This window comes from Panicum virgatum, chromosome 3K (assembly GCF_016808335.1).
Source record: "Panicum virgatum strain AP13 chromosome 3K, P.virgatum_v5, whole genome shotgun sequence".
Classification (NCBI taxonomy): Eukaryota; Viridiplantae; Streptophyta; class Magnoliopsida; order Poales; family Poaceae; genus Panicum; species Panicum virgatum.
The window spans coordinates 10,047,449-10,073,753 of record NC_053138.1 but is presented as its reverse complement, the minus strand read 5'-3'; the positions used below and the strand labels follow the sequence as shown (position 1 = coordinate 10,073,753).

The window sequence follows — 26,305 nt, the reverse complement described above, 5'->3', positions numbered from 1 at the left end:
CTTTCTGCGCATTGGATTTGGAGTGTGGGTGATGTCGTGCTTCCAGCAGACCTGCTTGCTTAATGCCATTTGCGCTTCAAATCTTCATCCAGAGTAGGTTCTGCCGTTCTGGTGCCCAGCCTCCTGTGGTTCATCTGGAGAAAATCGTTTTGAGTTCTGTATAATGTGCCTGGGAAGCAGGAAGCCCCAGCAGCAATCGTGGAGTACCTCATCACTCGGAGAAGGGTTGAAAATGACTGCATTAATTAAACAATTCTTTAGGCCAAAATTTTTTTCTCGAACGCTTCTTTTAGGTCAAAAATGATATAGACAACAAAGCCCAAATGATGTAGCTAAGTTTTGCATGCTGTACTATTCTACTAAACCAAACACACAACCAAGCCCCAAACTGTTCCTGCTCCCATCTCTGTTCTCTTGGACTCTTTTTAGTTCTGCATCATCAGAATTCACAATCCACTAGCAATATCCTATCAAGTTCAGATGTTCTTCTGAACTCCCTTTAGTTCTGCGTCATCAGAATTCACAATCTACTAATATCCTATCAAGTTCAGGGTTCCTCCTGACATTGAGCAGCAGGAGCCGAGCAACACTTTTGACCCTGTTTTATTAATGCTCGTGTTCAGATTGATAGTTGTAAGTATGCAGCTTCTAAATTCGTACTGCAGCTGCAGCGCCTGAAATTTGTTCTGAACTTCTCTGGTCGACTCTAATCTGACTTCTGTCGGGAAAGGCATGACGTTTCAGGCAACCATCATCCACTGACGCCACAGTTTATTTGCGTTGATCGATTGGCTTCTCAGTGACATCCATGGATCCCTTCCACATATACAGATTCGTTCAGACCCTGTTCTAGAGATTCTAAAAAACGCAAGCTGAAAAAAAAATATTACATACGTCTATTTACAAAACCTGACGATAATTAATCGATAATTAGCTACAGTGATACTATATTAACCATCCTCTAAATTCGGTAGGATTTTTAACGCAGGGGTTTCGAAGTTAGTTTTATAAACTGTAATTACAGTGATACTATAGTAACCATCCTCTAAATTCGGTAGGATTTTTAACACAGGGGTTTCGAAGTTAGTTTTATAAACTATAATTACAGTGATACTATATAATTACAGTGATACTATAGTAAACATCCTCCAAATTCGGTAGGATTTTTAACACAGGGATTTCGAAGTCTTTTGTTTGACATCCCTAATTCTGACTTCTAAAACGAAACCGACTTCTAGAACGAAACCAAACACAGCCACAGGCATGCAACCGAAATGCAAAGCCTACACCAAGGAACAGAGGATACGTAACACACCAGTACATACTCCTATGTAGCAGCGCAAAGACGGCAAGTCATACAGTATTGAGTATACAAACGTGTCCACACAACAAAATACTGTGCACTCAGAGAGAGAGAGAGAGAGGCCTGCACATGGTGGAACATGAACAGCACACACGAGAGAAGAGATCGAGTTCGAGTTGGAGGCAGAACGGAGGAGCCGGCTCAGAGCATCTTGTAGTTGACGACGGCGAGGAGCACGGCCCAGGCGACGGCGGGCTTGGCGAGGTCCCCGGCGACGGGGTTCACGGCGCCGAACCCGCGCGCGCACGCCACGGCGCCGGCGGCCATGCCCGCGCAGCACGCGAGGCCCGCGCGCGCCGCGCCGTGTCCCAGCACGAGCGGCGCCCACGCCAGGGCGCACGCCAGCCGCGCCGCGTAGGGGAGCAGCGTGGCGGCCGGGCGCGCGTGCAGGCCGCCCTCCGCCCACGCCATCCACGCCGCCAGCGCCAGCACCGCCTCCGCCGCCACCGACCCGGCCCGCACGATCGCCACCGTCGTCGCCGGCGCCGCCTTGCCGGGCGCCGAGGAGGAGGAGGAGGAGGCGCCGAAGAAGGACAGCGCGGTGAGCGCGGCGGAGAGGGACACCGCGGCGGCGAGCGACCGGAGGCCGCGCCTGCCCGCGCCCGGCTTCCTCGAGCCCGGGTCCCGGCTAGCGCCGCCGGCCACCGCGGCCCTGTCGTCGTCCCTGGCGGCGACGCGGTGGGTCAGGCCTTCTTGCGCGGCGTTGGCCGCCATGGCTGATCTGATGCGATCCGGAGAGAGGCTGCTATGTTTCCGGGCGGCTGATTTTGTTGCTCGGTCTGCGGGCGCGGCGATCGTGTCTCTGAGATGCGAGCTATCGCGAGACGCGTTCTAAATACGTGCGAGGCCTGCTCGCGTGTGGACACGTGTGGCGGGGAGGCGGCACGTGTCAGAGGGGGGCCTGTAAACAATGGTGCTCCATGCCAGGTGACTGGGCTGAGGAGTGAGACGGAGCTTCTGGAGCTCGAGGTGACTAGGACGATGACACCTGACTTGTATAATGTGTATAGGAACGGAGATGGCCGGCCTATAGTTAAACGCCAAAAGAAAAACACAAGCGTGTTGATCCGTCGCGTCGTCCACCTCCGTCGCCGGGAATAGCGCGCGATTTCTAACCGTAAGACAAGCGATTTCCAACAGAGAAAGGAGTTCACCACAGGGGAGCAATGACTGGACTCGTGGCTGGAATCCGGAGTACGCTACTGCTGATGAAGATCTAGCTGCCGCTCATGATGAGAATAACCAGCTCAGAACCAGATTGGAGGTGGCGGAGTCAGCTTTTTCTCAGCTTCATATCTAAAACAAGAGTTGGAAGAAATATCATCTTCTAAGCTCCTGGGCAGGAGAAGTATGACGCAGAAGGTAATACTATGAGTAACGGTAAAGATTGTCTTGCTACAGATTCCATTCATTATCTCCAAACTGAATGGCTGCAAGGTTTGCTGCTGCTTGAAAGTAACCAGGCCAGAAACAACGCTCTCCATTCCATGGACTACAAGCAAGTGATCTTGATTTTCTTCTCGCTGATCTGGGGCACTTCAGCGTGTCATTGAGAACCTCGAGTAAGGTGTTCAGCCAGGACAGATGAAAGAAAATCAGTAGTTGATATGTTCACTAGGTAGACCATCAAGGTCCTAGTTGGCATCTTATATTCCTAAAATGTTTTGTTGAAAATTCTAGCCATGCGATTTTCCTCACTGCAAAAATTTGCATAGCTAGCCTGCTAGACTTGAAAATACAGGTAGGTTTGAAAATTCCTACCTGGCGTTTTGGTAGATGTGAATATTGCTACCTGCTAACATCACAATCATGCTTTCTACAAATTTTCAGTTCACAGTTAATGTTGACAATTGACGGATAAAATGTTGAACTATTTTCCAAAATGTTAGATTTGATTTGTAAATTGTTTAACGATGTCTTTAGACATGTTGGAGTGCAAACAATTGAACATTTTTATAACGTCACACGAAAATATTGAACACACTGTAAGCCGTCTAATCATAGAAATGGAATGATGATTACAAGTGGTTTAGCAGGTGAGCAAAGCACATGATGGCATACTACATCATATGACAAAACAGTATATACATGTTTACATCTTATTTAAACACAATTGAATAGCCGTTCACATAATCACAACCCGAAAGACCATATTAACGACAACACCTAGTCCCATGATTATCAATAAGGAGAATATAAGGCCGAACATCATGGTAATCTCATCGAGATCGTACGAGCTGATCAGAAATCACTTTTCAATTTGTCAACAAAAGCAAACCAGACACACTTTTAATGAACGCAGGGATAGGAAATGAGGTATTACAATGGAAACATGGTGAAAAACAATCCCTGAATATTACAGGGGGGGCTGTTTGATATTCTTGTATTCTCTTTCCCACAATAAAAACATATGCAGGTGTCAACCTCATCACAAAATTGCAGCTCGGGTCATCTATCATCTACTTCTTGGTGGTACCCCAATGCATGCTATTACTGAACAAAACCAACTTGGTGGCAGGTACCAGCTTCAGGTTTTCCTTTGTTTACTGTTGCTGGCACTACAACAGGGCTTCGATGTCCATCTCGACAAATGTGCAGGGATCCGGAATGCCGAATTTCCTTAGCACCTGCAGGAAACACGGAATATGACTAAGCACTCAAAGAATCATAGAATGACACCAAATTTGGCAAATATATTGATAAACGTTTATTCATGTCACCACTTTAATATTCTCAAAGAGAAAATAATTCGCATTTAAAAGCTCTTATTTCTGACAGTATTATTTATTGTAGGTCACATATGGAATCATAGTAACACATATAATTCAAATGTGAAACTCCATTTCATCCTCAGAAACTCAGTCATATGATAGCTAAACTACTGGGGGGGCAAAAACAGCCCAAGTTATCACTTTATACTTTAATTTATCAAGATTGAGACAGAAGTACCTCAGCATGGACAATTCCTAAGTAGCCAACCTGCTTGCCATCACTTGTAACAATTTTACATTGTCTTTTTGGGAAGAACTCAGGTTCCTAGAAAAATTATCAGTACAATTGTCGACTGCAAAATACAAAACAGTTTAAATAAGTTATATTCTTACATCTGTAGGAACATAGTACTTCTCGCCAAACTTGACATGCGGAGCTCTGACAATTTTGACGATACTATCCACCAATCCCATAATTTCCTGAAAATTTATTGAAGTTAGACTAGGCCAACACAGAAGCTATGTGAATACATGTTTAAACAGTTTTGCTTTTCTTATGCACATACCTCAAATCCAGAAACCCTATTGCAGTACAAAGCTGCAAGCCGCCGATTATTAGATGCACCAACATCGCGTGACGGGTCCAACGTCACTACATCACCAACTTCAAAAATCTATAACAGTAACCATTTTAAAAATATCAAAACCGTGGCAGCAGTAATAATTTGTTCATATCCAATACTCGGAGTTATCTGAAAGCTCTCCACTTATAATTGATTATGAATTGATCAACTAAACTCTCTGATCCCAGATATTGACATGGTCTCCAATATGGCATTTTACATGGTAATATTCTAAATAATATGTTGTTTAAAACGGAAAGAGATTACATGTATTTTATGATGACTAGTACATAAATCTTACGTTGCCAATCTACATGCAATCAGAATTCAGGGTGCAATCATCAAACACATTTTGGATTAGAAATTCTGGATGCACATGTGAAAGTTAGAAGCTAAAATGTGTTGATTTGTCAAGCTAATAAGAAGCATAGTTATTAGGACCGGACCGGTCATTGAACCGGTAAGGACGTCAGTTTAATGGTTCATTGGTTCAACCGTTACGAACCGGTTGAACCGCCGGTTCAAAAGTTTTGAACCGTTGAACTGAACCGGCCTCAGATACTATGAACCGGTACTATATACAAGTAACTAATAGTAGAGCATAGGAAAATAAGCTCATAGATAACATAATTATATAGCATTCTAAGTTCAACATATGGATCACGAATATAAATTGAATTTGTGCAGAAGCAAGCAACATGGCCAAGCCAACAGTACAATCTACGATGAAAAATTATAAGTATTCAGTAGCCTAATAAGCTCTAACTTAGTGACTCCAAATCTATTGTTTCCAACAACAATCTGAGCTGCAACTTACAACCAAGTTTGAGTCTTCAAATCAGTCAAGTATGAACACTATACACTTATACAAATCTAATTTGTATTCTTAGTTGCTAACCGTTAGGCGTTAGCCATGTCTGCTCTCTGCAGCTCGTCTGCTCGATGTAGAAGACAGGCAGGCACCAGGCGGGCACAGATTTGCATTGCAGGGGCACGCCAGTCACCAATCGCCGGCCACCAGGGGTGCACTTGCGCAGCCCGCAGCCATGCACGCTAGCGGCACAGGTCGCTACGGCGCCGCCCGCAGGGGCCGGGCTGCAGGGGACGACCAGCCGGCGAGATGGAGAGACGGAGGGGCCGCTCAGCGGGCGAGCTGGCGAATAGCAGCAGGGAGCCAGGGAGAGACGGCAAGGTGGAGCGGCCGGCCTGCTCGCCTCCGGATGCGCCGCCGGCCCTGCTCACCTCCACAGTCTAGCTCTAGCTAGATGCGCCGCCGTGGCAAGGAAAAATGAAAAACTGAAAATTTTCCCCACCCATGTTCTGCCGAATGTGAGACAATGTCATTCTTCCGTATATACCCTTAGATGGATAAGGTTACATAGAATGGATAGAGGGGTAACTTTGGTCCAAATCAAAAAACACTCCGGTTCGCATGGAACCGCCCAGTTCACCGGTTCTATAAAAAACCAGCCGGTTCAACCGATTTTTACCGGTTCGATTGCACAGACGGTCTTTTAAGTGAACCGGACCGCTGTAGTGTCTGGTTCACGGTTTTTTCGGTCCGACCGGCGGTCCGGTCCGCTCCTAATAACTAGGATAAGAAGAGGATAGTTCCAACAAACAACACTACTGACAGCAACAGAAAAGTTACTTTTTTCTGTTTCTTCTTAGTTAAAATTTTGAAGTGTGACACAACATTCGATACTGACACCGAGAAGACATAAATGTTGCTTGTTTCAAAAAGTACCTTTATGGGTCTTGGATGGTCTATATTATGTTTCAGTGTTTTCAATAAACACGACATCAGACTAGTTCTTACAACCTGCAAGGTAACAAGTAAAACAAAGATTATGGCAAACATAATAAACGTACAAAACAAATAACATTGTAGAACAATGTAAATTTCATTTGCAAAACAGATATGGATAGCAAGAATTGCCCGTGCAGAACACGCAGCATGAAAATGAAAAGATAAGGCTGTGAAGTCAGGTAAGCAAAAACAGTCAAAAGTTATAGGATTACAAGAATGTACAACTAATTGCATCTAAAAGTAGTAGAATGGCAGAACACTACCAAGATGCATCAGTAAATACAACTGCAGCAACAATAGCTATCCTAGAAATTAGTTCATGAATTAACTTGTTTTTTATGTTTTGCAACAAAGGAAGCATTAATCAACCAAACAGTACTGTTCTTCGAATATAGGCAATTGAGAACACACAGGAGAGCCAAATGACGGCTGCATTCGGCAGGAGGGAAGCTGAATTTACCTCAAATTCAGAAGTACGAGGGTTTGCGATAATAACTGCTTTACTTTTGTCATCTGTTCTGTTCAACATGTCAAAGTTTTCTTCATGTGAAGACAAGGTAAATGTGAGAACCTCCATATAGCCAGCTCTTGCAACCTGCCCAGAAATGTTCTCTCAGTAAAGACCAATTGTTGAACAGATAATGGAACTGGAGTGAAATACGACAACGAGGTGCACCTCGGCACGAATTTTATCGGAGAACCGGTTTAATGGTTGCCTTCCTCCTATTGTCATACACTTTGGCTTTGATTTTGGCACATTGTTGTATCCATAAGCTATAGCAACATCCTTTGTAGAAATTGGACCAAAATGTTATCTCAATAACCATGAACAAAAACCTACAAAAACATTTGATAGAATAGCTAGAGAATAGCAGATTATAACCTCCACCAAATCACGAGCATGCAGAATATCACTTCTTGTTGGAGGAACAGATACTGAAATCCGATGCTCGCCCTTCAATGAGTGACTTTCAGCTTGCAGTTGCATTTTGTTTAAAAGACAAACAACCTACAGTTTCATATACACAGATGAATCTTTTGCTCCATTTCCATGCTCGAACAAACTTCAAATCAGAGCATAGAAGAAAATATCACATCATAAATAAGCATTGATTCACCCTAGTTCTAGATACGGATAATGCAATTTGGAATGAAAGATGTTTAAGTATATGAGAGATATTGAGACAAACAGATTATTCAGTTATTAATCCAGATATGAACATGTCCTTGCGAAATCTTTCAGGAACTTATTAGTACCTGTTTCTCATCCAGGGAGATGCCGATAGGCCCAAGAATGTCAGATAATGGAGCCTCCATTTTGTAACATGAAAGATCAGGGTAAACAGTTTTGCTGCCATCATGATGTACCACTTCAACTGGTTCCACTTCAAATTTATTCTCACAATACTCAGAGAACATGGTAACCTAGAAATATAAGCAACAAATGCCTCAGTACAATAAGCTTAAACTTCATTTAAATTCAAGTACATGTTCCCCAGCTAAAGTGCAGCATAACATCACTCACCATTGTATTCAGAACAATCTTTGCTTTGGTAAGGTCAGTAGCTGTACATTCAATAAAGACATTTCTTGTTGCAAGGGTGATAGCTGAATGTGCACCATTGATGATAGGAGGTAACGATAATACAGTTCTGCAAAGTATTGCAACGTCATCTGAGCATAAACACCAGTATAAACAGTTTCTACATCATAAACATTAAATAAAGCATGGCACTATGGACTAAACACGGGCTACTTCCTTAACAAAAATGAATATGATTAATAGAACAGTTTTCCCTCAAAACGAACCATTGGTTTTAAAGTTTAGCTAGATATATAAATTTCAAGAATTGTTAAATAGTCAATGTGCCAACAGATTCTTTCGAGTTATTATTGTTCTCCTCTCTAGTAATTATTAATCTTTTTTGACATGATCATAAGCCTTGCCATAAAAGATTTCGAGAAAAGAAATGACAAGAGCATGTCATTGTTTTACCTGTTGCTATCATAGATAACTGGATACACTGGAGAGTTCTCAATTATATGCAAAAACTTCTTCAGTTTCATGTCTGACTGCCAGAAAGCACACAATGTCAATAACAAATATATATCGGCAAATAGCACCAAACAGAATATCATAAGTCAGAACCTATGATATAACCATTAAACTTTGAAATTTAATGGTTGGCATACTTGATACATGGCAATATTTAGTGTACAACGGCACAATAAACACTCCGATATAGGTACTTACTTTATAGAATTCCATCAGTTTATCAGCTCTGAAGCTTTCCTCCTGAATAAAACAACAATTAGAAAAATGAGTTCAAAAATGCTGCCTTCTCAGCAACTTACTAAAATGGTGATTAACTGAACACAAAGTATAACAGTAAAACAACACCTCATCGAATTTAATGAATTATTTTTACCTGCTTTAACGGGACAAAGTTGATTCCATGTGGTGGTAGAGCCTGGGGGCAACAAAAAAAACAAATTTCAGATATAAAGAAGTGAAACCAACAGGGTATTTACGTAGCCAAATGGCATCATTGTATATCTTTAGTCAACAATGAAAAAGGTTATCTTGAAGATGCTTGCTCATATATACATGGTATGAAATATCATTAGTTAAGCAATTCCTCAGAAAATCTATCTTCTCCACCAAAATATTGAATCAATATAAAATTAAATTATTCAGCTTATAAGCCTGTAGGTTAAGGCTCCTCCATGCTAGATGCAACATCATACTTTTTTATATAAATGACAATCTCCAAGACTCAAACATACAACATTGGGTCGTTACTTTTTGAAATAGATAAAGTCAAAAGGTATCAAAACTATAATTTGTTATAATTCATATATGAACGCCTCGTTCGGGCTGGCTGGTGGCTGGTGGCTGGGCTGATCTGGCGTGAGAGGAAAACACTGCTGGATGGCTGGCTGGTGGCTGGGCTGATTTGGCGTGAGAGAAAAACACAGTTGCTGGCTGGCTGAAGCTGCCAGCCGAACAAGGCAGAAAAACTTGTTGGTACCTCACAAAAATAAAAAATAAAAACCTGTTAATAATTTCTATTTTATAAGTGGTCAAAATTTTTAAGGTTTGACATGCATTCTGAGCAATATATACTTGAAAGCAGAGGGAGTAGTGCTTAAACTTCCTCCAAGTTTGGATTATATGAGAAGATGGACTTGAAGCCTTAACAACCATTTGAGTAAAATTCGGGGGGGGGGACAACTTTAAACCCCGATTTTATGGTCATAAAGCTTCATCAAGCCCCACTCTAACCAAATCCACTGGGAGACTATCATTCATCAACTTCCCGAGGGGACATCCCTCCCAACAAACACAAAATACAATTTGACTAAGGTAGCCTTTTGTGAAACCTTAACATGTCATATCATGTTCAGTGTGACTAGCATAAAAAAGAAGGGTCTTCCAATGACTTTACAAACCCAATTTTATAGTCTAAAATTTACTCTAAAATATGCCGAAGGCAACAAGGTTAACTAACTTTAATCTTCCAATGACTTTATAAACCTAATTTTACCAGAAATAAGTCTTGAAACCAGTGGAAGGTAGCTTCTGGGGCCTAAAAGCTGAAGACTCCTAAGAACTACAGCTCAATGGAGACTGAATAAAATCAACCGGACAGGCACCAAAACGACTATCTTTCCATGTTAAGATCTAAAAGTAATTGATGTTAGTTCCAATGCAAGCACATACCATGAAAAATAAACATTTGTGCCCTCAAAAGAGGAAAAATTGCATGAGCAAACAGACCATTGAACACATACAGATAGGAACAGTGTGAGTATCAATAAGATGATACCAAAGATTCAGAGCAGTGTGGTAATTTTACCTCATAAGAGAAGGGAGCTACCAGAGTATCCAAATCATGGGTACCAATGGCAACCAGAGTTCTCTTCCTGGTTTCCATCATAGCGTAGTCGAGTTAACAGATTATTGAATTGAGTGCAATCTAGATCTTAATACAATGGAAAGTCAAAAGCAAGCTATACCGGCATATATTTTGGTGGAGTTTGTCTTGAAGGTCTATGAAGCTGTTGTATCTTGCTTCATTGAAAGTAACCCCTCTTAGGACAGCACAAACTACGTGTGGTCTAATTTGTGAAGTCTGAAAAAAACAAATAGCAGCAAATCATGGATTTACTTTACCAGATAGAAGAAAATAAGGACATAATCAATTACCACTTCGAGAATATGATGTCATTACTCTAAAACATGTCATTACTCATTACATATCCAAAAAAAATCGAAAAAGAATTTACTGGTTCGAGAGCATTGAAGATTACGACAGCATTACTCTGTTATTCATTCTGCTCTAAAACCTACACATATGCACTACTTAGAAATAGAAAAGTGAAGAATTCTATATTAACTATCTTCCTTTTTTTCTAGGATATTATTTGGAATACACTATCCAAAGAACATGTAGGGGCTTGGCCTGCCTAGCTATTACCTGTGGTTTAACATGCATCTGAAGCATTGAACCACGAGGGATGGAAGAAACTCGGAATACAGGGCTTGCTTCAGTCCCAGTGAAAACACGAAGAGCTCTTGCTAATCCTTCAAGACATAGCAAATCGTATCTGCATATATTGGCGATGAATGTTAATCGCATGAAGCATGAGATCTCAACGTGTGCTTTGAGACTAAAAACTCATCCACCAGGTGAGGTAACAGTCCATGAAATGAAGTATAAGTGAGGCAAATCAACAAGCCAGACAAGACACATTCTGTGCATTTCTACAACCAATAAATCTTCACAAGTTGAAATTTCCATCCATGCAACATAGAGGACTGGCAAGCTGAATGTGATGTGCTCTAATGAAGTTCAACTATTTTGAATTCAACTCAACTTTATGCAATGTGGACGTCCTTATAGAATGTTAAGCTTCTTGGACTAGATGTCTTCAGTCAAAGAAATAACGAATCAGCAGAAATAGAGAAAAAACCAAATATGCATAAATTAGTTACCAGCCTACTAGTGATCAGAGCATAAAATCAAATATGGTTTAGATGCCTGCTTACAACCAAATACAGCAAAACAGCTTTCAGGCTTGTTCTATTTGCCTTCATTTCGCGTAGTTAGGTACACTGTCTAGTACATAGTTGATGGTTACTTTCAAATACACCATGCATCGCAGGCGTGATCATTCACAGTGTGATGAGGGGCACAGGGAGGGCACAACCGACAATATAACAGAAATAGAACTATACGTCTATACCCATGTATATCCCACTACAACCATAGCAACCAACCATTCAACAGGCAAAATCTATCACAAGGGGGTGGTTTAGCTTCTCTGCTACAGATTCTTAGTTGATTTTTTGTGTCTCGAAACCGTATTGCCCATATTCAACTGGTGCGTATTGCCCATATTCAACTGGTGCACGATGGTGTAATTGCTCGACATTTTCATGTTCCGACTTTTCCCCGGGTTTTCCTTCCCTGGATACCCGGTGGCATCGGTTCCGTTGACCCAAAACAAAACCCGCTGACCTGTTGGCGGCGACCTCTATCTTGTAGATGACCTCGTCGTCGCCCTCCACCTCGCCATCATCCTCGAGGTGTTTCTCCTTCCTGATAATAGCCTTCTCCGTCGTCTGCACGCACGCACACACCCAAAACCCCCCAAAAATTCAGACACCAAATCACCAGCATGGTGGACGGAGAGGGAGACGGCGGCGGAGGGGGATGCTGACCACGTCGTCGAGCTCGATGCCGAACTCGAAGCAGAGCGCCTCGAACTCCTCCTGCGCTGCAGCACCGGGAAGCCACGCCACTGGTCACGAGTTCCCGCGGCGGGGAGAGTCGGGGGGTGGGGGGGGGAGCAGAGCGAGAGAAGTGAAGCTTACTGTAGGTCCGGCCGAGGGCGGCGAAGAGCCGGTCGCGGCCGACGCTCACCGTCGGCATCGCGGCGGCAGCAGGAGCAGCTGTGGCAGCGGTCGGGGAGGCGGCGGCAGCAGGAAAACCTAGTACTGAGTCGGGAGCGACGACGCCGGAGGAATTTGGGATGAGCGACCTTGATGGGTTTGGGGGGAGAACGCGGGCCCGAAAAGCTATTGGCCCAGGAAGAGCCCGGCACGGCAGCAGTCAGTTGGAAGCAACACGATGGGCCGGATTTTGGACCCGCTGGATTGGGTTTGGGAGTGTTAGCACACAATGGATAGGCCCAGTGCCAATCTGCTGCTCTTGCCGGCCATGTTCTATGTTGTTTGAAAAGGAGTTTTTATTCCCTCAAAAAAAATGAAAAGGAGTTTCTATGAAATGTGAAGTACGGGGTCCAATAATCCAGATTTTTTTTTCGTAGCACTATAGCCCACCCTAGACTGTCAAAGTCCCATAATCCACTGTCCCCTAACTTCTGACAGATTACGGCACATATACTTACCTGTTACCCACCATGCCATTGTGCTCGCATGTAAGTGAAAGAAAGACGAGCCCGTGAGCTTCTGTTCTGGACTCACAGCTTTCAAAAATCTAGGATCTATACAGCCTGACCTTCAAGATCAAGATCCCTAGCTACCACATGACGTACCGTGTGAGTCGTCACAGATAACGTCTCTGCTGCTACCATCCATCATCAACTCTGCATCCTCCATTTGAGACCATCAGAAGGAAACATGAACAGATCATCAGGCATCTTTTTAATTATAGGGAAGTCGTCCTCAGAACACGTAATGCACTGAAGCCATCTCTTGTCTTCTTATTTCAAATTTGGCCCAGGAACTAGCTCAACATCCAGGCAACTTTTATCATCTCGATCGATATCATATGTTCTTCCTGATCTGTCATATTTCATCGTTCGTATCTGAGTTGACTAATCGGCATGTTCCCTCAATCACGTCTGCGACCTGTGCTCTCGACGATGCTACGGTCAAACTCGTAGAATTTGATCTTGTCTAGAACTTGTTCTCACAAAAATGAGGGGGGGAAAACACGTTTGCGAATTTGCCACGATTCGTTAGGAATTACGCCCAGGTGGATCAAGAACAGAGACAGCTGCTGACTGTTATAAGTATGTATGCGCCCGGATGCAGGTTATTCTCAAATCTCACAGTGACCCTCATCCATTCCATGTTCGACCATGTTGCGTACTTTTAACTAAGGAAAACTGCATGTAAAAAATTGACATGAAATGTACTTTCGTGGTCATATAATTTTGGCCCCGTTTAGTTCCCAAAAATTTTCACCTCCCCTTTGAACATATGTATGAAGCACTAAATGTAATTAAATAACAAAACTAATTACACAGTTTTGATGTGCACGATGAGACGAATCTTTTGAGCCTAATTAGGGCATGATTAGCCATAAGTGCTACAGTAACCCACATGTGCAAATGATGCGGTCAAAGGCCTCAAAAGATTCGTCTTGCGGTTTCCAAGTGAGTTCTGAAATTAGTTTTTTAATTAGTGTTCGAAAAGCCCTCCCGACATCTGGTCAAACACTGATGTGACACCCAAATTTTTTTGATTTTGGGAACTAAACGCGGCCTTTTTGACTTCATGAAATACTCTGGTACAAAAATAGTCAAATAGTCAAAGTTAAACATTCTGGAAGATGCCTCCATGCATATCCATAATTTTATCCATTAAGGAGCATTCCTACTTCCTGGAGTCTCCTGTTCAAAGTATGCTTCTTATTCAGCGGGTATGATACGTTCATCTGCTTACCGTCGACTTTGAGTCTTCGATGCAGGCTTTCGTGTGTAAGTCAAGCTGCCATCAGCTCCAACTGATCAATGCAAAGCATGGAGTACCCCGCAAGATAGTAATTTGGAGTTTGGACTGGAATATGGAAAGGCTTGACAAAACTACTCCAACTGGATCGGAGGTGTTTTTCAAAGTGAGTCATTTGAAAAAAAAAATAAAGCACAAAAAATCAGCAAGAGTGCAAGACGGAACAAGAAGCCAGTTCGTTCATGGTGTGCAACTTCGGAGTTTTTTCAGTAATAAAATTCAGAGAGTGACCACATCTAGTCTGCAGTCATCTAGTCGCAACTTACAAGTGGGGCGGCTGACAATGGCGCTGTAATCAACAATAAAAAAACCGTGTTTTTTTGAGCAATAAACAGCCTATTTACTAGTGTAGAAGCTTATGAACTCGCATCGCATCTTTGCTTGTCGACGAGTTTTAGAGTTCAGAAATGGGTAATTTCCCCGTGTTCTTCCATGTCCTCCTCCTCTGTCTTACCCTGTGTCCTCCACGGTTCTGCGACGCCGGCGGAGAGAGCTTTGTCTTCTCCAGCTTTGCCGGTGCCGGTGCCCTCACCCTCGACGGCGCGGCCGAGGTCACGCCAGAAGGGTTCCTCAAGCTCACGAACGACATGGTCAGCATCAAAGGCCACGCGTTCCACCCAGCTCCGCTTCGGTTCAAGGCGTCTCCCAACGGCACGGCGCGGTCCTTCTCGGCCACCTTCGTCTTCGCCATCGCCGCCGCCGGCGCCGGCTACCCCGGCGGGAACGGCACCGACGGCATGGCCTTCGTCGTCGCCCCGACAAAGAACTTCTCGGACGCGGCGCCGGCCCAGTACATGGGCTTCCTCGGCGGCGGCGCGATGAACCGCACCTTCGCCATCGAGCTCGACACCTACGGGAACGCCGAGCTGCGGGACGTCGACGGCAACCACGTCGGCGTCGACGTCGCCGGCCTCTACTCCCTGGAGTCCCGCGCCGCCGGCTTCCACGACGACGGGGACGGCGGCGCGCTCAAGAACCTGAGCCTCGACAGCGGCGAGCCGATGCAGGTCTGGGTGGACTACGACGGGAAGGGCAAGCAAGTCAATGTCACCTTGGCTCCCGTCGGAGCGGCCAAGCCATCGAGGCCGCTGCTCTCCAACGTTTCTGACCTCTCCGCCGTGCTCGCCGAGCAAGCGTATGTTGGCTTCTCCGCGGCGACCGGGCCCATCAAGACGCGTCACTACGTGCTCGCCTGGAGCTTCGCCATGGACGGGCCTGCGCCACCCATCGATTTCAGGAAACTGCCCAAGCTGCCCTATTATGACAGTGATGATCGGAAGACTCCATCAAAGCTCTTGAAGATCGCATTGCCAACGGCTGCTTCCGCGTTGATCTTGGCTACCTGTGTCGCAGTCACTCTACTCCTGAGAAGACGATTCGCATTCGCCGAGCTCCGAGAAGACTGGGAGGTCGAGTTCGGGCCGCACCGTTTCGCCTACAAGGATCTGTTCCACGCCACCCAAGGGTTCACGAACAAAAACCTGCTCGGCGCCGGCGGGTTTGGCAAGGTGTACAAGGGAGTGCTCCCGAGCTCCAAATCAGAGGTCGCCGTGAAGAGGGTGTCCCACGGCTCGAGCCAGGGGATGAAGGAGTTCGTCGCCGAGGTGGTCAGCATCGGCCACCTGCGCCACCGCAACCTCGTGCAGCTGCTCGGCTACTGCCGGCGGAAGGGGGAGCTCCTCCTGGTGTACGAGTACATGCCCAACGGCAGCCTCGACAAGCACCTGTACGGCGGCGGCGAGGACGGCAGACCCGCCCTGGAATGGGCTCGGAGGTTCCGGATCATCAAGGACGTGGCCTCCGCCCTCTTCTACCTCCACGAGAATTGGGAGCAGGTCGTCGTCCACCGGGACATCAAGCCCAGCAACGTGCTCCTCGACGGCGAGGCGACGGCGCACCTCGGCGACTTTGGGCTCGCGCGGCTGTACGACCACGGCGCCGCCGACCTGCAGACCGCCACCACCCGCGTGGTCGGCACCATGGGGTACATCGCCCCGGAGCTGGCGCGCACGGGCAAGGCGTCCCCTCTCACCGACGTGTTCGCCTTCGGCGCGTTCCTCCTCGAGGTCGCCTGCGGGCGGCAGCCGGTGAGCGGCGGCGAGCGGGACGGGCGGAGGGCGATGCTGGTGGACCGCGTGCTCGAGTACTGGCGCGGAGGGGCGCTCCTGGAGACGGTGGACGCCAGGCTGCGGGGGCGGGGCGGCGGATACGACGCCGGCGAGGCGCGTCTGGTGCTGACGCTTGGGCTCCTGTGCTCGCACCCGTTCCCGAGCGGGAGGCCGACCATGAGGCAGGTCGTGCAGTACCTCGACGGCGACGCGCCGCTGCCGGAGCTGACGCCGGCGAGCGTGAGCCTGCTGAGCATGATGCAGGGCGACGGCGCGTTCGACAGAGCCCTGCAGTGCCCGTGGTCGGCGAACAGTATAGGGACGATGACACCCGACATCTCAGTTGGAAGATGATGGTAGTGCAGCTAGTCAGATTGTATCTCGAGTCACCCGAAACAGCATAGTCAGCTAGTCTGTAGCGCGGTGGTTATAAGAGCCTCGTAGCATTTAAGATTTAGAGTTTGATTATCTTTAAGAGTGAATATTCTAGTATTTAACAGCGTCGTGCATTTAGTAGTAGGCGACGTTCTCGTCGATAGCGAGGCGTCTGTGATGACTTTGTCAATTTCGAGAATTTGCCAACTTAGTCTTCGAAAATGCTTACAGGAGTAGGGTTTGCGTATGTGTATTTATAAGGATGTGAGTGTACGTACATTGTAAGTGTCTGAGTTCTACCGTGTATAATTAAAAAAAAGTTGTATATCGAGCCCGTGCCTAAGTTTGGCATATCTTGATCTTCTTTCATTGATTGCAGTGTCACAAAGATGTAGGAGTACGTGGCATCTTTCACCTTCTTGTAAATCCACTCCAGAGGTTACCTTGATTTGGCCCAGTTAATAACTTAATAAGTCTAAAATTCAGATTTCTACTTAATAGTCTGTGAGTCTTGACAACACGTTAGAATATTTTAACGGTGAGTTTGTGACCAATATACTGAGTATTTACATAAGTTTTACTATTACTATTAATTAAAAAAGACAGAAGCAAAGAAATAGAAAAGAAAAAAAACGATACTCATCAGTCATCACAATCAGTCTAATCTCTCAAGTGGGCCGAAAGAGAAACGGCCGTTCAGTTATACAGTGCCAGACCCAATTCGGCAGAACGAAAGCCCAACAAGGCCCGTCACGGGGGGCAAACCGGTGAATCCCGCAAACTAAAACCCTACCCCCAAGCAGTATAAATACCCTCGCAGCCTCTTCTCTCTCCCACTCTTGGCATCCCGGCGGCGGCGCGCGAAAGGAGAAGGAGGAGGAGCAGCAGCAGGCGGTGCCGAAGAGCAAGCTACCCACCCCCAGCCCGCAACCATGGTGAGCGCCGCCACCCTCCCTGCGTCCCCGCGCGCTCGCTCTCGCGTAGATCTGGGCCGCGGCCTCCTTCGCTTGCTGTGCGTAGCGCCGCGGCTGTAGATTCGTCCGGTTGTTTCTGTTCTCTTTGTTCGGGTAGGTTGTTTGTGCGCCGCGTAGTGCGGATTAGCGATTTGCTAGGTCGCAGAGGGTGTGCCTGCACTCGGTTCCTGCGCCTTTGCTCGGGAATAGACTTTCTGGGTGGTGTCCTTGCGCCAGCTTATGGGCGTCCGGTTCACATGTCTGGTTACTTGTGTTGTCGACGGAGTCTTGCAGTATCTGATCGGCGTATTCGGAGAATTAAATGCATGGGCTGTAGATTGTAGATCGGTTTCCAGTTTTTTCTAGTCTCGGTTTGCCCCCATGATTTGACTTGGCCGTACTAGGTTCCTGGTGCAAGTGTCTGAGAGATGACTTTTGTAATTGTGTATTCCCTGGATGATAAGTTTTAGGGGCCGGGTTGGTTGAATGTCTTGTGGCCATGGATAATATGGAGTTTTGGACATGGTGAGCGTGGGTTTTGCTTAACCGTAGGATGGTACCCGCTACCTGGAATGGCTTCATTGATGTATTAAGTATTGTATTTCCGTCGGACCCTTGTCATGTAAAAGCTGGATATATTATGAGTTACCTTCTTCTGTAAAAGCTCTAAGCAATTGTTCTTTGTAGTACCCGAATCATGATTTGAGCATAGGTACTTTTTGTTGTTTGCTGATCATTGTTTTTTGTTTTTCCTATTATCCAGGCTAGGGGATTGAAGAAGCATCTCAAGAGGCTCAATGCGCCTAAGCATTGGATGCTGGACAAACTTGGTGGAGCTTTTGTAAGTCTATATTTTTTTATTTTTTGACTCATGATATCCTGTAGATGTCTAGAGTCTGATATAAATCTCATCTGTTCTGTAGGCCCCCAAACCATCTTCTGGTCCTCACAAGTCCAGGGAGTGCCTTCCCCTCATCCTTATCATCAGGAACAGGCTCAAGTATGCTCTGACATACCGTGAGGTTATTTCTATCCTGATGCAACGCCATGTCTTGGTTGATGGCAAGGTCAGGACTGACAAGACCTACCCTGCTGGGTTCATGGGTATGTTTGATCTTTCTTCCTGTAGAAGATACTATGAAGCTTTACTCGGTCACTGATTTGTCTCCCAATTTTTTTTGGCAGATGTCATTTCCATTCCCAAGACCAATGAGAACTACAGGCTTCTCTATGACACCAAGGGTCGCTTCCGTCTTCACCCCATCAGGGATGAGGACGCCAAGGTTAGATTGATCCCCTTTCGTTACATTTCTCTTTATTCCAGTTGTGCATGATCTTGTTAGCTGAGTTTCTGATCTACTTAAAAGATTTTGATGAAACTACTTTCTATGTTACTTCAGTGCTTGATGTTCTTTGCTTTATGGTCCATGTCTACTGCAAGTATGTTTAGTCTTAAGTTGAAAATTTCTGTTCTGCAATTAGTAGAAAATTCTGAACTTCTATTAGTATTATTGATATTGATAACCATTATTAAGTTCCCCATACCTCTTTATAGCATCCAAGTGAATGTTCATTGTTTTTTGGTTGCTCTGTGTTTGCAGTTGAAGCTCTGCAAGGTTAGGTCTGTTCAGTTTGGCCAGAAGGGCATCCCCTACCTTAACACCTATGATGGTCGCACCATCCGCTACCCTGACCCGCTCATCAAGGCCAACGATACCATCAAGATCGACCTTGAGACCAACAAGATTGTTGACTTCATCAAGTTTGATGTTGGCAATGTTGTCATGGTGACTGGTGGAAGGAACACTGGGCGTGTTGGTGTGATCAAGAACAGGGAGAAGCATAAGGGCAGCTTTGAGACCATCCACGTTGAGGATGCCCAGGGCCACCAGTTCGCCACCCGTCTGGGCAATGTGTTCACCATTGGCAAGGGCAACAAGCCGTGGGTGAGCCTGCCCAAGGGCAAGGGTATCAAGCTCAGCATCATCGAGGAGCAGAGGAAGCAGGATGCCGCTGCCCAGGCTGCCGCCAACGCATAAATTCCTCAGAATGTGCTTTTGAGTTTTTCTATAGCGAGTTTATCTGCAAGGATATAGAACTATCTACCCAGACTATCCTGTTTTAAGTTTTGCCCTATGGTTGTTGATTCGCGAACTGATGTTTGCAGTTAGCTGTAATGCGACTATTTACTTATTGAAGTGCATTTTCGAGAACATGTCTTCCTGTTTTGTTTACCCTGGTTGCTCTGAAATGTTGCTGTACGTGTATCATTGTGATCTGTTCTTACTCCGATGCAGTAATATGTTCCTAATGTCATGTACTATCGGCCATAACCAAGCAGGCAAGAATTTTGCCTTGAAAATTCTGTCGTATATCCGTATATCCAAGAATACGATTCAGATTTCTTGTTTGCAACTGGAAGATCAGTTGTTTCTGAACTCAAGACGTGGTATGTTATTGAAGCTATGCGAGCTGGAAGAAGCCTCTGGCGATGGTGCCGTTGGCTCCCCTCGGCAGGAAGCCGCCTGGGATCTGCTCGTTGCGCGAGCCGTAGAGGATTCGGAGGACCTCCGCCGGCGTGCGCTGGAACCCGAGCGAGTCCTCGCCGGCGCCGAGGATGTTGCTGATGGTTCGCCGCTCGGCTCCCTGCTGGCGGTCGAGGACCTTGACCCCCTCGTCCTTGGCCCCGCACCCCGACATCCGGTTGCGCCACTCGGAGATCCGGCGGGTGAAGTCGGCGACGGTGTGGCCCTGGTACGGCGGGACGGCCTCGTCGGCGCGCTGGTACAGCAGCAGCCGGATCACCGCGTCCTGCCCGGCCTCCACCGCCAGGATGCTCGACTGGAGCTGCACGCACGCCGCCATGGGTTAATCCAGCAGCCATCGTCGTTTGAGAGGAGGTTTGCATTGCATTGGCTTACCCGCTTGGAGACGAAGCCCATGAGGGAGGAGCTGATGCCCATGGTGGCGGCGGCGGTGATGTGCGGGAAGACGTAGGAGGCGAGGAGGAAGTTGATGGTGCTGTTGTAGGGGTCGAAGGGCGGGTCGAGGCGGGCGCCCATGGCGCCGTCCATGACCATGGCGAAGCGGTCGGCGGCGAGGTCGATGGCGGGGCGCGGGAACCCGCCCACGGCCTGGCGGATGGCCCGGATGTGGCCGACCTCCTGGTACCCGAGCTCGGCGGCGACCTCGGTGGTGCGGAAGTCGAGCGCCGCCCTCCTGGCGCCGGCGGGGCGCGGCCCGCCCGCGGCGAGGTCGCGGTCCAGGAAGTCCACGCCGCGGCCGAGCGCGGCGTGCAGGAACCACTCGGCCTCCACGAACTTGGCGTTGAGCAGGAACTGCAGCTGCTCCATGTCGCTCGGGTACACCGCCAGCGCGCCCCGCCGCGGCGCCGTCGCCCGGCACCGCGGGTCCTCGGGCCCGGCGGCCGGCAGGAGGGTGCCCGCGGCGAGCGGCAGGAGGGCGGACGCCAGGAGGAGGGCGGCGTCGCGCACGCGCGACATGGCTGGCTTTGGGTTTTGGTTGGTTGGGACTTGGGAGCGGGGAGGTCAGCTCGGCGCGTCGTGGATTTGTAGTGTGGGTTTTGGGGTTAGTTAGTTTTAGTTAGTGTGGGTTTAGGAGAGGAGTGAGGAGTAGCATGCGTCTTGGCAAGCCATGAAATGCTTGTGTGGAGATGGGTAGGTCTCTGTTCTTTTTCATTGTTATCTTTAGTTTTCGGAAAACGAATTGTGAGTCAAAAGCAAGCCTCGGTATGATTATGATACAACATAGCTCAGTATCAAATTCCAAATATTTCAATTGAGTTTAAACTTAGCAAATATGACATTGCTACACACATGCAATCCTTTTTATGCAGGTGTTCCTTATCAATTACAGCTTGTCTTCAACTAATACTATTATTGATACTTGCTTCACCAATAGAAAAAAAAACGTGACCGAGGAGGAAAGATGCCCTGCCATATTTCATTAAGAGAAAGTAAACCGGTCTCCCCCAACCTTGGTTGCGCCAGCGAGGGAAAATTTTTATTACACAACACCTAGAATTCAAGGGTGGCACCTCTACTACATGCTCTACCACTGAGATACAAGCTTATCAGCATGGCTCCATGGCTTAAAAGGGAAATGGCTAGAGGTAGTGCAAACAAGTGCTACATCCTTTGATCACGTGCCAATAGAATTTAGGCTATATATTTGCAACTCGTCTTTTGTAGTTTTACATGCCTTAGAGCAACTTCAACAGCTTATGTAAAACACTTTGTATAGGTAAAAGAAGAGAAAAGGTACTAAAAATTCGTTTCCAACAGATGCGCTAAAGTGGTGGCGTCGCTTTCCTCTTCGGCATCCCGCGAAAGCCGGTAGGCTTCTTTGCCGAAGCCCCGCCGTTTGCCATCCTCGCTGCCACGCGCGTCCATCGCCCTCCCACCGACTTGGACAATGTTCCAATTTCATTTGTGTTAAATTTGGTCAATCTGACTTCTCAGTCAATGTTCCAATTTCATTTGTGTTAAATTTGGTCAACCTGACTTCTCAATTTTCCCTAAAAAATAAGTCCTAGATTTGATAATTGACACAATCACTGACTTGGACACTACGTTTTCTGCAAGAATTTTTCGAAGAAGAGTGGAGCTGGTTTTACAAGTGGCATAGCTAGAGACTTGGATACCACGTTTTCAGCAGAGATTAAGACAGGGCATCCGCGCCGCCCATCAGATCAGAACCTGTTTCCTTTCCTCCTCCCGCTCTAGGGTTTAGCGTCGGCCTCAATGGCGTCCTCCGCCGCCGCCGCCGTCACGCTCGGCGGCAAGGGCGCCGCCCTATCGCCGGCCGCCGTCTACGCGCTTTCCCTCGGCCTCGCGTCACCCGCCATCGACGCCTCCGCTCTGAAGTCGCTCTCCACCCGCGCCCCCTCGCCGCAGGAGACCCCCGCCTCCCTCGGCGCCGCCCTGGCAGCCCTGGCGCCGGCCGAGTCGCGCGCTGCGGCGGCGGTGCTGCTGAACAAGCTCCTCCTCACCGCGTCCGACTCCGCCTCCGCGCTCATCACCGCCGCCACGGCCACCCGCCTCGCGGAGTCGCTCGACGTCGCCGCGGCGCTGCCGCTGGGATCCCGGGACGAGGCCGCGGTGGCGGCGGCCTCCGCACCCGTGGCCGTCGCGCTTGCGGCCCTGATCGACTCCTGCGCCGCGCCGCTAGCCCGCGTGGCCGACGCCGTCGCCGCGCTGTCCTGCGAGGCCGCGCGCGGGGACGCCGCGGCATTCGACGTTCCTGCCTCCGGCGACGGGCTCTCCGCCAAGGACGAGGCCGACGTGGCAGCCGACATCATGATGCTCGTCTTCGGCTCCAAGCTCGTCGGCAGCGCCGGAGGCGCCCCCGCCCCAGCTGCCGCCACGTTCGCCAAGGTGCCCACCGTGAACGGGATCTTCCGCGAGGCGGTGCGTGCGCTGCACGCGAGGGTGCGGATCGAGCTCAACGCCCCGGTGAAGCTGGGGAAGAGGGATGCCGGCGAAACAGGTGCAGGAAAGGAGGAGGCATTGGTGGTGCTGGCCACGCAGCTCGCGAGAGCAGTGCAGGCATTGTGCAAGCTGAGCATTTCTCGGGCAAGGCTCTGCGCAGAGAGCATTGCTGATGCCGACCTTCGAGAAAAGCTTACCAATGGCGTCAGCATTGATGATTTGAAGGGGATGCTTGACAGGGCTTTGATTGATTCAGATGCAGTGTCAGTCCTGAAAGGGGTGTACAACCACTTGCTCAAGTTCAGGGACTTCCTTGCGTGGGAGGCAGCTGTGGCCATGGCGGTGATTGAAGGGGACAGTTCAATTGAGAAGCCCCAAGCTGGTGTTGAGAATGAAGTGGGCAGTTCAGCTGAGAAGCCACAGGCTGGTGGTGAGAAAGGGAAGGGCGACAAGAAGAACAAGAAGAAGAAAACTTTGGGGAAGGGTACTTCTGCTGTGCTGATGCTGCTTAGGGACCATGTAACAAAGGGAAATGCAATTGCTTCCGTGAATTCTGCATTGGTTGCAGAGTGGGGAACCTCTCTCTCGTTGTTGTTTGATCCCAAGTGTTCCGGATTGGAGTCCCTTGTGGAGAAGGTGAAGGAGATTGTTGAGAGCAATGAAGTGAGGAGATTGCCTAAAATTCCTAAGGTGAGAATCATATTATCTGCAAAAGGTGTTGCTTTAGCATATGGTTGAATTAGTGGCACTTAGATTGTCTTACTGGTCCGTTTCTCTCATCCGGATGTTTATGCTGAATCCTGCTAGGGGACACGTGACTTTGGGAAAAAGCAAATGGCGATTAGGGAGCGTGTGTTTTCAATTATAACAGGTGTATTCAAGATGCACGGTGCTACTGCACTTGATACGCCTGTATTTGAGCTGAGAGAAACCCTTATGGGCAAATATGGTGAAGACTCGAAGTTGATATATGACCTCGCTGATCAGGTACTGTTTCAGCATCCTTGTACTCTTTTTCTTGGTCTCATGTATTACTTGGCAAAAGAAATTTGTTCATGTTTTGATTGTCATGCAAGGACTCTTACTATAATTTATCCATGTGAGGTTAAGGATTGCATTGCCATATTGGGGCACTCAAGCCATTACTTTGTTGCAGTATTTCCTTGTATTGTTCTTAATGTCTTGCCATCAAATAACCTGCAGGGTGGTGAGCTTTGCTCTTTGCGTTATGATCTGACTGTTCCTTTTGCCCGATATGTTGCCATGAATAACATAAGTGCACTGAAGAGGTACCAGATAGCAAAAGTGTATAGGAGAGATAATCCATCTAAGGGAAGATATCGAGAATTCTATCAATGTGATTTTGACATTGCTGGAGTGTATGAACCTATGGAACCAGATTTTGAGGTCATCAAAGTTTTGACTGAATTGCTGAATCAGCTGGATATAGGCACATATGAGATAAAATTAAATCACAGAAAGTTGCTTGATGGAATGTTAGAAATTTGTGGTGTGCCTCCTCAAAAGTTCAGAACAGTTTGCTCGAGCATTGACAAGCTAGACAAGCAAACATTTGAACAAGTGAAAAAGGAGCTGGTAAGCATCTGAACTATACTAATTGGTTTCAGCTAAGGTCTCATTATATTTTATATTTTTATTGTGCTGCTTTGATGTGGATATGTTAATAATACTCGTAACTGTTCGTTATGGTGAATCAGGTGGATGAGAAAGGTATATCAAATGAAACTGCAGATGAAATTGGGAATCTAGTGAAGACTAGAGGACCCCCATTAGAAGTTTTGCTGGAGTTGAGAAAGGAGGGTAGCAAGTTCATGCAGAATGAAGGGTCTATTGTTGCACTGAATGAACTGGAGATATTATTCAAGGCTCTGGATAAAGCAAATGCTTTAGACAGGATTGTTTTTGATTTAAGTCTGGCTAGGGGCCTTGATTACTATACTGGTGTCATATATGAAGCTGTGTTCAAGGGTGCCACACAGGTTAGACATGTTTACTTCTCACTGCATGTTGTTAATGTTACTAGTGCAGCAGTGCTTGCATCATCTTAAAGCATATTGTTCTTGCTCATTCACTTAATACGTTGGTGATCGCTTTATTCAAAACTGATCTATATCTCAAATGACATTTTACTCTATTATCTTTTTAAAAAAAAATACATTTTAGTCTATTATCTGGAACTTTGGAAATACACACATTTTCTAACTCAGCAAAGAGCTGAAGACCATTTTAGTCAATTCCTGTACTGACCATATTTAGCAATAGGTTGGCTCCATTGCAGCTGGCGGTCGGTATGACAACCTTGTGGGTATGTTCAGCGGCAAGCAGATCCCTGCTGTTGGTGTCAGCCTTGGAATAGAGAGGGTATTTGCAATCATGGAGCAACAGGAGAAAGAAAGAAATGAGGTATAGCTATATCTCAAATCACCATTTTATCCTTGTTTCAAGGGGACTTGTAGTAACTGGGCTTTGAATTGCAGATGATCCGGGCTACAGAGACAGAGGTGCTGGTGTCAATCCTTGGAAAGGACCTTACACTGGCTGCCGAGCTGGTGAGTGAACTGTGGAGTGCTGGAATAAAGGCAGAGTTCAAGCTAACTACCAGGGTGACAAACCACATCAAGTACGCCTTGCAATCAGGCATTCCTTGGATGGTGCTGGTTGGTGAGTCTGAGATCCAGAAAGGAAGTGTAAAGTTGAAGGATGTTAAAGCCAACCAGGAAGAAGAGGTTGCCCGGAAGGATTTTGTTCAAGAGCTGAAGAAGAGATTGAGTAAACCCTAGATGGGAACTTTTAGGTGTTGATTTCATATCTTTTTGGCACCCATTTGAGATGAGTGAAAAGTCAAATAGGTGGGGAAATGACATTGCAACATTTTGATTTAAACTAATGGAGCGTGTTAGTCGGGTCGGCATGTGGAGCCACTTGTCATGATCATTTAAATCCCTGAATTCCAATGCATTGTAATCAGGCTGCGCCATTTTGTGTATTATACAAGAATGACCAAACCTTCTTTTCTGGTGTTGAAGGACCACTACTTTTGTTCTTCAAACCACATTTTTTTTCTGTACTTAAGACAGCAGCAAAGCCAGTAATCAACAAGTTTTTTTATGTACTAAAGTAAAAGCA

The 26,305-nt window shown here is 46.9% G+C and overlaps 6 protein-coding genes across 6 annotated transcripts; 3 read left to right on the top strand and 3 right to left on the bottom strand.

Annotated features, from left to right (window-relative positions):
* Window positions 1-1,275: 1,275 nt before the first annotated feature.
* LOC120700581 (translocator protein homolog) lies at window positions 1,276-2,847 on the bottom strand. The gene is made up of 2 exons (XM_039984833.1): window positions 2,824-2,847; window positions 1,276-2,194 (listed from the first exon to the last, which is right to left on the bottom strand). Exons 1-2 carry the CDS (start codon window positions 2,845-2,847, stop codon window positions 1,505-1,507), a joined length of 714 nt encoding a protein of 237 aa, XP_039840767.1. The 3' UTR covers window positions 1,276-1,504.
* Window positions 2,848-3,559: 712 nt separating this feature from the next.
* On the bottom strand, window positions 3,560-12,549 carry LOC120697459 (phenylalanine--tRNA ligase beta subunit, cytoplasmic-like). Its single transcript, XM_039980702.1, has 19 exons — window positions 12,389-12,549; window positions 12,236-12,291; window positions 12,033-12,136; window positions 10,989-11,118; window positions 10,528-10,643; window positions 10,368-10,434; window positions 8,937-8,978; window positions 8,762-8,803; window positions 8,504-8,580; window positions 8,033-8,159; window positions 7,765-7,932; window positions 7,391-7,516; window positions 7,184-7,294; window positions 6,968-7,102; window positions 6,445-6,519; window positions 4,641-4,748; window positions 4,468-4,554; window positions 4,313-4,399; window positions 3,560-3,990 (listed from the first exon to the last, which is right to left on the bottom strand). Exons 1-19 carry the CDS (start codon window positions 12,444-12,446, stop codon window positions 3,922-3,924), a joined length of 1,785 nt encoding a protein of 594 aa, XP_039836636.1. The 5' UTR covers window positions 12,447-12,549; the 3' UTR covers window positions 3,560-3,921.
* A 2,130-nt stretch (window positions 12,550-14,679) lies between these two features.
* LOC120700580 (L-type lectin-domain containing receptor kinase SIT2-like) lies at window positions 14,680-16,734 on the top strand. The gene has a single exon (XM_039984832.1). The coding sequence runs from the start codon at window positions 14,680-14,682 to the stop codon at window positions 16,732-16,734; it is 2,055 nt and encodes a 684-aa protein (XP_039840766.1).
* An 811-nt stretch (window positions 16,735-17,545) lies between these two features.
* LOC120697458 (40S ribosomal protein S4-like) lies at window positions 17,546-19,940 on the top strand. Its single transcript, XM_039980701.1, has 5 exons — window positions 17,546-17,690; window positions 18,472-18,549; window positions 18,632-18,812; window positions 18,894-18,991; window positions 19,310-19,940. Exons 1-5 carry the CDS (start codon window positions 17,688-17,690, stop codon window positions 19,745-19,747), a joined length of 798 nt encoding a protein of 265 aa, XP_039836635.1. The 5' UTR covers window positions 17,546-17,687; the 3' UTR covers window positions 19,748-19,940.
* A 138-nt stretch (window positions 19,941-20,078) lies between these two features.
* LOC120697457 (desiccation-related protein PCC13-62-like) lies at window positions 20,079-21,325 on the bottom strand. Its single transcript, XM_039980700.1, has 2 exons — window positions 20,630-21,325; window positions 20,079-20,555 (listed from the first exon to the last, which is right to left on the bottom strand). The coding sequence occupies exons 1-2, from the start codon at window positions 21,209-21,211 to the stop codon at window positions 20,172-20,174; spliced, it is 966 nt and encodes a 321-aa protein (XP_039836634.1). The 5' UTR covers window positions 21,212-21,325; the 3' UTR covers window positions 20,079-20,171.
* A 1,052-nt stretch (window positions 21,326-22,377) lies between these two features.
* Window positions 22,378-26,213, top strand: LOC120697455 (histidine--tRNA ligase, cytoplasmic-like). The gene is made up of 6 exons (XM_039980697.1): window positions 22,378-23,848; window positions 23,966-24,145; window positions 24,362-24,754; window positions 24,877-25,158; window positions 25,442-25,582; window positions 25,657-26,213. Exons 1-6 carry the CDS (start codon window positions 22,472-22,474, stop codon window positions 25,957-25,959), a joined length of 2,676 nt encoding a protein of 891 aa, XP_039836631.1. The 5' UTR covers window positions 22,378-22,471; the 3' UTR covers window positions 25,960-26,213.
* The last annotated feature ends 92 nt before the right edge of the window (window positions 26,214-26,305 follow it).

Excerpts from the sequence above, each read along its gene's own strand:
- LOC120700580 (XM_039984832.1), top strand. The coding sequence starts at position 14,680 with ATGGGTAATTTCCCCGTGTTCTTCCATGTCCTCCTCCTCTGTCTTACC.
- LOC120697455 (XM_039980697.1), top strand. The coding sequence starts at position 22,472 with ATGGCGTCCTCCGCCGCCGCCGCCGTCACGCTCGGCGGCAAGGGCGCC. Across the intron at positions 24,755-24,876 it reads AACAAGTGAAAAAGGAGCTG|GTGGATGAGAAAGGTATATC; the intron begins GTAAGCATCTGA and ends ATGGTGAATCAG. Across the intron at positions 25,583-25,656 it reads AGGAGAAAGAAAGAAATGAG|ATGATCCGGGCTACAGAGAC; the intron begins GTATAGCTATAT and ends TTTGAATTGCAG.
- LOC120700581 (XM_039984833.1), bottom strand. The coding sequence starts at position 2,847 with ATGGAGAGCGTTGTTTCTGGCCTG. Across the intron at positions 2,195-2,823 it reads AGAGCGTTGTTTCTGGCCTG|AACGCGTCTCGCGATAGCTC; the intron begins GTTACTTTCAAG and ends GCACGTATTTAG.
- LOC120697459 (XM_039980702.1), bottom strand. The coding sequence starts at position 12,446 with ATGCCGACGGTGAGCGTCGGCCGCGACCGGCTCTTCGCCGCCCTCGGC. Across the intron at positions 12,137-12,235 it reads GCATCGAGCTCGACGACGTG|ACGACGGAGAAGGCTATTAT; the intron begins GTCAGCATCCCC and ends GCGTGCGTGCAG. Across the intron at positions 7,295-7,390 it reads ATGCTCGTGATTTGGTGGAG|GATGTTGCTATAGCTTATGG; the intron begins GTTATAATCTGC and ends ATTTCTACAAAG.
- LOC120697457 (XM_039980700.1), bottom strand. The coding sequence starts at position 21,211 with ATGTCGCGCGTGCGCGACGCCGCCCTCCTCCTGGCGTCCGCCCTCCTG. Across the intron at positions 20,556-20,629 it reads TGGGCTTCGTCTCCAAGCGG|CTCCAGTCGAGCATCCTGGC; the intron begins GTAAGCCAATGC and ends GCGTGCGTGCAG.
- LOC120697458 (XM_039980701.1), top strand. Across the intron at positions 18,813-18,893 it reads CTACCCTGCTGGGTTCATGG|ATGTCATTTCCATTCCCAAG; the intron begins GTATGTTTGATC and ends TTTTTTTGGCAG. Across the intron at positions 18,992-19,309 it reads TCAGGGATGAGGACGCCAAG|TTGAAGCTCTGCAAGGTTAG; the intron begins GTTAGATTGATC and ends CTGTGTTTGCAG.